Source organism: Poeciliopsis prolifica, unplaced genomic scaffold (assembly GCF_027474105.1).
Source record: "Poeciliopsis prolifica strain line A6 unplaced genomic scaffold, Auburn_PproV2 SCAFFOLD063, whole genome shotgun sequence".
NCBI classification, from domain to species: domain Eukaryota; kingdom Metazoa; phylum Chordata; class Actinopteri; order Cyprinodontiformes; family Poeciliidae; genus Poeciliopsis; species Poeciliopsis prolifica.
The window spans coordinates 161301-172690 of NW_026562438.1; the positions used below are offsets into that span (position 1 = coordinate 161301).

Sequence of the window (11390 nt, forward strand, 5' to 3'; positions counted from 1 at the left end):
TGTTGCAACGCAGGCAGTTTGTTTGTTTTAATCCAAATGAAACTGTGCATTAGAAAACTACTAAGTTAAGTGAAGTAAATTGCCAGAGATGTGCAGTTTGGACATCAGAGGATTCGTCAAATAGCTGCAGATGCTAAATGTTAAATGCTAACACAAGTCCTGAACCTTTTGTCCATGTTGCCAGCGAAGCAGCGAATCCTTCTCATTTTCCATTCTTCTTCTTATTATTATGTCTTTCCATTGGATATTTTTGACATGCTTTTATTCGTCACATAGCTGCATATTTAGGCTGCTCTGATTTTGATGGAAATCAAAGTTGAAATGAACTAATTCAACATCATATCTGTGCTGCCAGTTATACAGTTTGGGTGAATTTCATGGTTTTAAGTTGGTGTAGATAAGTTAAAGTGATGTCATTTTTTTATTATCATTATGTGGCAGAGATTTTCCTCCATGATGTATTAAATCCACATTTATTTCAGCCATAGTATGATTTGCATACTAAGTATTTTTCCGTTGTCTCATTTCAGTTTCACATAGTTTTGCTCTAAATCCTCTTCAGATTCAGCACCAGCCTGAAGTGATGCAGCAACGTTTAGCAGCGAAGGGCACTGGTTCACACTGGGTGCGACACTTCGCTTCTTTTAATGTTGTTCTGCATTTAAAATCTTTAGTGACGAAAAAGCACCCTAAAAAATGTCCGACTCAGCCGGCGCAGGGTGGGAGCGGGCGAAGAACCCAGCATGACTGCTTGCAGTTCTATTTCAGTTTTGTGTATAAATCAGTTTGAAAACCATAAATTATTTTCCTTCCACTCATGGACAACTTTTCTGCTGCGTGTCACCAAACATCTAAATAAAATTAGTAAAAATACAGACATACACACAAGTAATTACACAGGTTTGTACTTGTAAAGTGACAGCTGTAGCTTCATAATAATCCCTTTGACTTAACGACAGTTTAGTAGATTAAAATGGGATAAATAATGGAGACTTACTCCAGATGTTGACCACGACGCTTCCCACCAAAAGGAAGCTAATTATCCACAAACCCAACAGACTCCTGGAACAAGTTATTGATGTTTCCTCTTTTCTCTCTGCAAGACACAGAAAAATTCAATTATCAGAATTTTGCACTGACAGAATGGTTTCTTGCTTTTTAAAAGAAAGAAAAGGCTAAAGAAAACAGTAAATCTAGTTGTTTTAGGTGTAGAATTTCATTATTTTTACCGTAAAACAACACAGATTTAAGAAAAGAGGAAAATGGAAGTTCAGTGGAGAATATTTTTTGACCAAGTTTACCACTAACTTTTAATTACCCAAAAATAGGTTCAATAAGAAATCTAAATATGTTACAAAACATTTATAACAATCTGCTTTTCATCCAGTCTTTCACCAAAAACCACACAAACAAAATGCACATTTATATTTTTGTATTTTACCACAAACATCACAGATGAGAAACTCACCATTTGAAATTCTTGGAACATTTTCATAAATCTCTCCATATGAGTTTTTAGCCATCTTTAAGTCTCAAAGGTCTGCAGATAAATATGTTTTAATACTGACAGGTCTGTTGTTACGCTGGATCCTGATACTCTCAGCTCAGCAATGAAAGCTAAAGGCAACACACATTCGAGCAGTTTCTCACTTCGACCTCAGCGGTTTTCACACCTTTTATTTTTGATAGGTGTGATTTTAGCTTGAGCAGCGAGGCCCAGAGCATCCGTCCCTCTGTGGCCTGGTAGGCAGAACCGTCTCGTCTACCAGCCTAAGGGCTCATATAGTCCACTTGGATAAAACTCCAGTCCGTTTGCATAGAAAGTCCGGTTCTGAACTCTGGTCTACCTTCAAACCGGGGATTGTGAGCAAGTTTAGTTTGGTTGAAGTGAACTGAGCTGAGGTTCAAATGCATATCTGATCACCATGGTGAAATAAACCCAATAAGGTCTCATCTGCTAGTCGTATTGTTACACGTTTTATCGAAGTTCTTTATGGTCCCACTAAGATGAAACTATTTGGGTTGCATATACAAGGTTGGAAGTTCTTTCCCACAGCTGCATGGGAACCAGACCATTTCCCGCGCTTTGGATCCTTCATCTTTGCATAAGTCTCTGCCTGGCAGAGCTTTTCATCCAGACTTGTTTGATTATTGATCGTTTTATGAGCTCTCTGGGTTGTTCAATACATGAATAAACCTGATTGAGTTATTTTACCTGAACGGTGCTTGTAAATAGATTTTTTTCCATGACAACACCAACCGGACCAGAGACCTCTCAAGAGCAGAAAATGGCAACAGTGTAGGGCATTCTGGGTAAATACAACCACAACAAACCTGAGAGCCGAGTGAGAGAAATGACTCACCAAAAACAAAAGATAAATCCTCCAACCACTAAAACGCTGCTCTGGTTTTGTGTTTCATGAAGTAGAAAGTAAAATGTTTAAAGGTTTGTACTCAAGTCCAGAGGAGCCCAACAGTCACACACACACACACACGCACACACACACACACACACACACACACGCACACGCATGCACACGCACACACACACACACACGCACACAAACACCCACGCACACACACACACACACACACACACACACACACACACACACACGCACGCACACGCACACACACACACGCACGCACACACACACACGCACGCACGCACGCACACGCACACACACACACGCACACACGCACGCACACACGCGCACACACACACACACGCACACACACACACACACACACACACGCACACACACACACGCACACACACACACACACACACACACGCACGCACACACACACGCACCACACACACACACACGCACGCACACACACACACACACGCACGCACGCACACACACACACTGAAACTCTGAAAACTGAAAAGTTAAATATTTCACCTTTGGCACAATATAATTAGAAAGCACTAAATGCTTATTTTTATAATTATCTCTTTATGTCTTAATGTGGCTTCAGATGAAACATTTTGAATTTCTCTTTATAATAAATATACATGTACAAACATTTGAAGTATTTTACTTCATAAGACAATTAAGAAAAGCTGAAGTATCTTATTATTTGATGTTTTCATCTCGCCACCAGGAAGACAGAAACGATTTCTAAAACACAACGACCCAAAATGAGAGTCTGGATCTTCTTCACCTGTCATGAAAGATGCAAAATCTCACAACAAGCTCAAACAGCAGCAGCCAGTTTGTTAAAAATAAAGCAGGATTTTAGAAAAAAAAAAAGCTGATTTGAAGACTAAAAAGCTTACTTTTCCTTCAATTCTCCATCCTTGAATTTATATGATTATAAAACACATAGAAAAATTGAATCCTTTTCATTGTTTCTTTAAATCATTACATTTTCTAAATCCCTTCTTGTACTGCGAATGTTCAACTCTGATGTTTTTCTTCTGCAGCTGATAATGATAATAAAAATTATAAATAATGTGTGCAAAGTTCATATTGTTTTCTTCCTACAATAATTTTGCTTTGATCATCTTTTGGTAATGAAAATTAGTAATTTAAAATCACTTTTGGTAAAAAAAAAAAAAAAAAAAAAAAAAAGAAAAAGAAAAGAAAGACTTTATTACTTTATGAAATGTTTGTTTGGATGAAAATAGAATAACTTATTTTATATTATAATATTGTTTTATTTATAATAATGTCAGAATATTGTTGTTTTATATTATACATGAGTAATAACAATAATCAGAATTTTATTTTATATTATTAGTAGCATTATTATAGAAATAAGAACAATCATAAGAGTAATTAATTATTTTTACATTTTGCATATTTAACTGACTCCTGCAGCATTAATGTTGCCACAAGATTATTTCTGAACAACACTCGTTTATTTTGTGTGACATGTTTAGGAGAAATAAAGACAAAAGAAAACACTGAAGTGAATTGTGATTATTATGCATCATCTGTAACATCAAATTACAAACAAATCAAACAAAGAAAAATTAAGTTCTGTTCTTAAAAACTGAGACAAAACACCCTGCATACTACACTGTGCTGTAGTATGCAGGACAGGATTTCTGCAAGACGCCTGCACGGATTTTAACATGTAAATAAAAAGAAAATAAATAAAAAGAAAACAAGAAACTCACCATGGACTGTAATGATGACAACTGCCACCAGGGGGAGACAAAAACGAGCAGCCGCAGGAAACGAGGCTCTGCAGCAGCTTCAGCTTCTGATTAGAAAACAGGAAAAAATGACTCAACAGTTCAACTACAGGATGATTATATTTACATGGAAATCTTTTTTTACATGTGAATACTTTAAAATATCATGCAAGTTAAAACCCTGAAGTTATTAAAGTACATCAGATGTCTGAAAAAAGCAGTTGAGGATATTTCCATTTTGCTTCATCCAACTTCATCAGTTTTTATTTTTAAATAAAACAAACTTACTTGGAACAACAACCTCAGGTTTTCTGTGCTGAACTTCAGCACAAAATCTATTATTGAGAGGTTTTTTAATCTAGATTACTTACTAGCAATGCAGCTGTTATCAATACTAATAATAATCTGCTGGGAAAACTGCACAAATAAATGAATTACTCTGAATAATTTGTGTTTTTCTTCTTAATTCTGTTATTCCTGTTATTTCTCTGAATGCCATCAAAAACATTTCATGAGAAGAAAATTCAATTATTCCAACTTTTTGGACATTAGCGTATAAATTTGATAATTGAATTATAGAAAATTCGCAGTAAACTCAAACAGCACCAAGTTCTTATCTGAGAAAAAATCACTACAGTTTTTTGCTTGTAGTTATAAAAAAATGAGGTTTTATAGAAAACAACTTCATAAAACTATATAAAGTTGCTTTGTAAAAGCAAATTCATGTTGTCACTTTCATAAAGAAACTATAAAATCCACTTTTCAAACTATTGAGCTAAACTTAGAAAAGTCTGAGCAAAGATTCCCAGTCTGCTTTCAATCAGTTTTTCAATTATTACGAGGAATTCAACCAAACTGACATCTCATAGTAACTCAAAGTACATTTCTGCAAAGAGTTTAATAGATGAATATATGGAAGATCTTCTGTAGAGGTCTGTGCTGCAGCACATCTAAAGAAGCCTCTGACCACCAACCAATTAGAACTTAAAAGAAAGATGAAATGGAAGAAAGTAGTTTAATGTAATGAAGGTGATTATTACAATCCTCTCTGCAGAGAGAATCATCATGAGGTCTGTAAAATGGTCACATCTCTGCAGACCCCCACATCCTGGACACAAACCGTTTTTCCCTTCAGGCCAGCGTCACCAGAAACAGCTTCTTCCCTCCCAGTTGGTCTCTGATGAACATTTCGTCTAAATTCCCTCTTTGGTTTCATAACTTTGTCTGAAAAGCAGAAGTGAACATCCTGTCTCCACTCAGAGCTTGAAAACACTCAGACTGAAGCGTCTCTGCGGAGATTTAACTTTATCTGACTCCAGGAGATTAAACGGTTTTTAATCATGGAGGAAGAACTGAACTATGCAAACGTGACTTTTAAGACTAATGGTGTCTCCACACAGATCGGCTCAGGTAAGATTGGTTTTATATTCGTTCAACACAGCAGTGACTAACGTTTAAAATAACAGCTGAAGAGAGAACACTGCTATTTTATCATCTATTGAGTTTTACAACTAAACTTCTTAATTAGGATGAACACAAACATCTTCTGTTGATTAAAAGGCAGAAATAATTATTTACTGGTCACCTCCCAGTAAAGCTCAAACTGGTTTTATTGGGAGCTATAATTGTCTCTCCAGTCTGAGCTCAGCGAATGCATCATTACTGAGTCATTTATTTCCTTCTCATTTCTGTCTGCAGAAACATGAGCAGCAGAAAAACACATTATTCAAACACAGAACAAGAAAACAAAGCATTTATTTTCTCCTGATATAATCCTCATAAAACAGAGCAAAACGTTTTTCTTTGTAGTAACAGTTAATATAACAACATCATTTCTGACATCATTACCTGCATAACTTCAGGTGCTGCAGGTAATTCGCCATGATGATCTGATCGCCACCTGCAGAGTCAGAGGAGCTCCTCTCCGTGTCAGGATCAACACAGATGAAAGATTCTGCAAAAATGTCCACATTTTTCAAAAACATTTCTGAATGAATGTCAAGATTGAATTTTAACTGAATGTTAGCTCAGAATGGAGCTCAGAAATTTTTATGTTTTTTTCGACAATGTCTGAGGTTAATCTCAAAATTTAAGTTTTTTGGCTGAAATTTGATCCTTTTTTTATCTACACATTTATATTTTGGCGGTAATAACCTTTGGTTCCATCGGCTCATTCTCGTCTTTCTCTAAATCATTTTAGAAATTTGCCTTTTTGCACATTTCGCAGCTCAGACTGACACCTTTACAGAAGCGTCACACCTCTTGAAACCGTCATTTCTCCATGGCAAGGTAGAAACAAATGGCTCGTCATTCATGTGAGGTTTTCAACCCGCAGCACACTGGATGAACGATGGCAGCTCCTCTTTCTGTTCCAAAAATAACTGGAGTTATTTCTCATCACATCTGGATTCTGCCCACTCACTGCCTTCTCACCTGATATTTCAAATTACATTGATTTATTAGTTTATTGATTTTTTCCCATACTTTATCATTCAGAAAGAAAAAGAAATTAAAGTTTTCCTTCAGAATGTATTGATCTGTACCCTTATTCCCAAAAAAATCTATTTCTAGTTAAAAATGAGCAGCTTTAAGAGTAAAAGGGGTCGGACATTGGCTGGAAGAGAATCAAATGACACTGGGAAGCGATTTTCAACAAAAAGACTGAATTTAACATAAACCACAGCAAAGCTTTAGCCACAGTCAGAATGTTCTTCCTTTAAAGTTATTTTCTACATTTCACATCAGTTATTAATCCCTAAAACAAACACCGTGTTTTTTAGGTTTTAGAGAACAAAAAATATGTAAATGACAGAAAAATTTAAACATTTTAAAACAAAAAGTCAAACATTTATATATTATTGTTTTGTTTCTGTTTTTTTTTCTTAGAAAATCGAGCTTCAAAGAAATAATTTACGATGAGGTGAAGACAGAGGAGGAGACGCAGGAAACACAACCGATCATAACAGGTCCCGTGTGACGTCACTTCCATGAACTGGCAGCCATTTTGGCAGGCGGTTGCTATGACAACAATAAATAAGACAAGTTTAGCTCTCGCCTCTCCTTTCTAAACAATCCGAGTGCATTACAACTGTTGAGACGTTTTCCCACCTCTGTGTCACACGAGGATAAACTCAGTGATGTTTACTGGAACAGTTACTGGCAAAGTTAGCTTAGCTAATGCAGCGTTTACCTGCTAGCATGTAGCCGACACACACAAAGAGTTCCCACATCAAATGTGACTATTTGCTTTTACTTGAGCAACTTTTTAAAAATGTACGGTTAGGAGTACTTTTACTACTCTGTACTTTTTACTTTTACTTGAAGTAGTGCTATAGTACTAGAGCATAATTTTTGGCTTCTGTGTGTAAATCCTGTAGAAATGCGATGAATGTCCACTATTAACCACATCGTCAATATATTTTATATCTTCTTTTCTAATGTGTCGATCCCAACAGCAGCCGTTTTGTTGATGTATATTTCTCTTGCACATTGGTCCAGAGTGTTGATACTTTCTTTTTGTCGTCTCAATTATTCAGTTTTGTTTGCTTTGCCTACCAAAATGGCGCGGATCACTTCCAGTTCAGACTTGCAGGAACTATGTATTAAAACTGAAAGATTTTGACTTTTTATTGATCTGTTTTTCATAGAAAATGAAAAGAGAGCTCGGTTTCTCCCTCTGCTGTTTTTGGGGATGATCTGCTTCATCCTGCTCCTGGCCATCATCGTCCTCAGTGTCTGTAAGTCTGTTTGTTTCTCTGAGCTTCTACCTGTGCAGGTAAAACATTTTAAACACCTGACTGCAGTCACACACGAGCAGAGGAGACAGATGGGCGTTTTAGCAGAGCAGAGTCTGCAGCTGGCGGCGGTGAGAGCAGCTTTACAGAGACGAACAGCAGATCTGCACCGAGAGAGAAACCGACTCAACTGGACTCTCGACGTCATCCTCGATTACGACAACTTCCCTGCTGCTGAACGCTGCCCACAGAAACGTTAGAAGATACTGGTTTAATAGACCATTACTGCTAAATGTTTTACAGCCTTTAGGCATCTGGAGCTTTTTATTTATTGTTTTACAGAGTGTAAGCCTTGCCCGAACGACTGGGCGATGTTTCAGTCAAACTGTTACCTGTTTACAAAAGACGAGTTCAGCAAGAACTGGAAAACCTGGGAGCAAAGCCAGGAGTTTTGTGTGAAAGAGAAAGCAAAGCTGGCGGTGATCGACAGCCAGGAGGAGCAGGTAAAGATTTTAACAAACACATCCAACGTTTTTTAACTGTTACATTTTTCATTATTTCTATATGGGATGTCGTTTTAACGTTACACAGTAAAAAATAACAGCAATGCTTTGATTTAACAGAGAAAAAATGTTTTTTCATAAGTCAGATTTTCATCCAGTTTCTCCTACATCTATAAATGTAAGATTTTCAAACTAAAATATTCAATTTACAAGCTATTATATTTAGCTTTCAATTTAGATATTTAGTGAGGAAGCTAAATGTTTTGTTCCCCAAAAAAATTTCAGACATGACCTAAATTTTTAGTTTTCTAATTAAATATCTAACTCTGAATTAAATATTTATTTTGCCAACCTAATATTTTAGTTTCAATCTAAATATTTAGCTGATATGTAAACAAGTTTGCCGATAAGCGGAAGTGAAATATCAAAATAAAACCTTGGTTATGTTGACCTGTACAAAATGTTTTTTTAAGTCGTAGAAACCAAGCTTTTATTTTGAAATTCCACTTCCGCTTATCGGTAAACTAATTTATTGTCCATCTCAGTTAGACCTAAATATTTAGCAATGACATGAATATTTAGCAAGGAACCTAGATGTTTCGTTTGCATGCTAAATATTTAGTTTGAAAATTAAGCTATACATTAATTTAGTTTAGTTATATTTATTATAAAATGTATAAATTGTATATTTACAGATTATATAATTTAGCCCTAAATATTCAGCTAGCATGCTAAATAAATAGGTGTGAGCTACATATTTAGTTTAAAAAATATTTAGTTTGGAAATTAAATGTTTACTTAGAAAAAAGCATTTAGTTTTGAACTAAATATTCAGCTAGCAAATCAAATGTTTAATTTGGATCTAAATTTTTAGCTACAAAATAAATATTTAATAGTTTAAACATTTTGTTGGAAACTAAATATTGAGCTTCCTATAAATATTTAATTTGTGAATTAAATGTTTAGTTTAGAACTCTGAAATTTATAAATGTAGGAATTATGTGGTAAAAATATGATTTTGCTGATAATTTTTTTACTGTGTAACTTTACAAACGGCACAGTTTTGTTTTGTTTTTTAAGATTTTTAATCTCCTTTCATTACAAATGCAGGAATTTATAAACAACAAAACAGAAAAATACAACGACAATAATCACGGCTACTGGATCGGGTTGAAGAAAGACAAGGAGGACGTGTGGACGTGGGCAGACGGCCGGAACCTCTCTGTGACGTAAGCGTCAACGCAAACACAAGAAAAACTTCTGCATTTCCCAACTTCCTCCTTTCACCTCCGGGAGCCACTGAAATATCCTCAGCAGTTTCATAAGCAGGAGGTGAAAAGTGGAGGTGATGAAATCGTCACTCATCTCCTCCTGCTTCACCGTGAAAATTAAAGACCTCTAAGAAAATTGTTGCTTAAAACCTTTTGAAAATGGTTGCACAGGATAATTTGGCTCCTCAGTGTTGTTGTCAGTGAGGTAAAAATATTTTCTCCAAACTCTAAATCAGAAAATTAATCACTTCAAACAATTTCAGTTAATTTATACCAATTTATTTATTTTCTTTTTTACAAAATTAATTTGATAGTTTGGTTATTTTTCTTTAATCTAATGGATTAAAAGGCTTTTGGTTGATTATTGGTTTCAGCCCTGATAATTGTTCATTCAAATGGCATAAAGAGATGCAGCATTACAGAAGGTATCTCTTCTGATTCGCTGGTTAAAAACAAGCAGCCGGTTGAAGAGTTTCGGGTTTGAGCAGAACCGGAGTGACTCCATGTGTTTTCACTCTTCAGCTTCTGGTCGACGGAAGACGCTGCGAATCGACTCTCCTGTGGTTTAATCAACCCGCATCACAACCGTTCCTCCAACTGGGCCAAAAGCAGCTGCTACATGAAGAACCGCTGGATCTGTGAGACCAGAGTCCTGATCCGACCCGATTAGGATCCACACACTGAACCCATATTTATGACTATTTAAAACTTAAGCTGTTAAAATTTTCTGTTTCCAGTTTGTGTTCGTTATTGTGGATGTTATTTAAAAGGATCTGATTAAACGCCTCAGACAGGATCTCTGGATTTACTTCTGTTAACCATAAATCTCATTTCTGTGCATAAATGTTAAACCAGGCACATGATTTACTCTGAGAAGATGAAGCTCCACTGCTTCCTGCACACACTGATGATGTGTTTTACATTAGCTCTGCATGTTTTCCATCCTAACAGGATATCTGATGCTAAACGTTTCGTGTTCTCTGCCTGAGGAAGATCTGATGAAATATGTTCTGGCTGCTCATTTTGTTCATGTTCGTAAAATAAACAATTACATTTTCTAAAACGTTTCTGAATTTACCTCATCATCTTTTCGCACAGGGATGTCCAAACTGAGGCTCAGGGACCATTTGCGGCCCTCTAGCGGATTTGTTTGGCCCCTTGGTCCACAATTCAAGAATATACCAATAATTTCTGATTTTGCAAATAAAATCTTATTAAAACATGCATGTATTTAGGTGTAAGACAAAGTTTTATTCTTTAATTAAAAATGTTTTTAAAAAAATCCTTTTAAAAAGTTGCAAAAATATTAACCAGTCAATTAAAACAGCAACTGTGCAAGATCCTGTTTTTGTTTTGGATTGATGATGATTTAGACACTTTTATGCAGCTGAAAATGTGACCAATGTTGTAATTTTGGTCTCCAATCAAACCGAAGTATCAGGTTTGAAATCAGCCTCAGGGTTTGTCTGCAGCAGCTTTGCACATGTTGAAATGTGTCGGCTTGTTGTGTCACAGTGGTGAGTAAATATTTGTTAGAGAAGTTAATTAAGAGTGTTTCCTAGAACAGTTTGAGCAAGAAAATATCCACAAGGTGGTTATCAATAAGCATTAGACGCATGGGTTGTTTTAAATTACGTGAAGAGGAAGAGGAACCAGCCTGAGCTGCAGCTGAAGCATTTAAAAGCTGTCAGGCATTTTTCTGATCAGTTTTCAGTTATTTTATGTGTGACAG

At 35.9% G+C, this 11390-nt stretch overlaps 1 protein-coding gene across 3 annotated transcripts; it reads left to right on the forward strand.

Moving 5' to 3' along the window:
• Positions 1-5411: 5411 nt before the first annotated feature.
• On the forward strand, positions 5412-10684 carry LOC129351049 (natural killer cells antigen CD94-like). Of its 3 annotated transcripts, XM_055019820.1 has the most exons (7): positions 5412-5558; positions 7034-7116; positions 7798-7887; positions 7954-8139; positions 8227-8387; positions 9498-9616; positions 10181-10684. In XM_055019820.1, exons 1-7 carry the CDS (start codon positions 5491-5493, stop codon positions 10326-10328), a joined length of 855 nt encoding a protein of 284 aa, XP_054875795.1. In that variant the 5' UTR covers positions 5412-5490; the 3' UTR covers positions 10329-10684. The 3 variants fall into 3 exon arrangements, with proteins under 3 accessions (XP_054875795.1, XP_054875794.1, XP_054875793.1); XM_055019819.1 differs by lacking the exon at positions 7034-7116 and having other exon boundaries at positions 5412-5560; XM_055019818.1 differs by lacking the exon at positions 7034-7116 and having other exon boundaries at positions 5412-5560; positions 7798-8139.
• The last annotated feature ends 706 nt before the right edge of the window (positions 10685-11390 follow it).

What these genes read in the sequence shown, in the direction of transcription:
- LOC129351049 (XM_055019820.1), top strand. Translation starts at nt 5,491, where the DNA reads ATGGAGGAAGAACTGAACTATGCAAACGTGACTTTTAAGACTAATGGT. An exon ending in GTCTCCACACAGATCGGCTC is followed by an intron (nt 5,559 to 7,033) that starts AGGTAAGATTGG and finishes GTTTTTTTTTCT; the next exon opens with TAGAAAATCGAGCTTCAAAG. An exon ending in CATCATCGTCCTCAGTGTCT is followed by an intron (nt 7,888 to 7,953) that starts GTAAGTCTGTTT and finishes ACCTGACTGCAG; the next exon opens with TCACACACGAGCAGAGGAGA.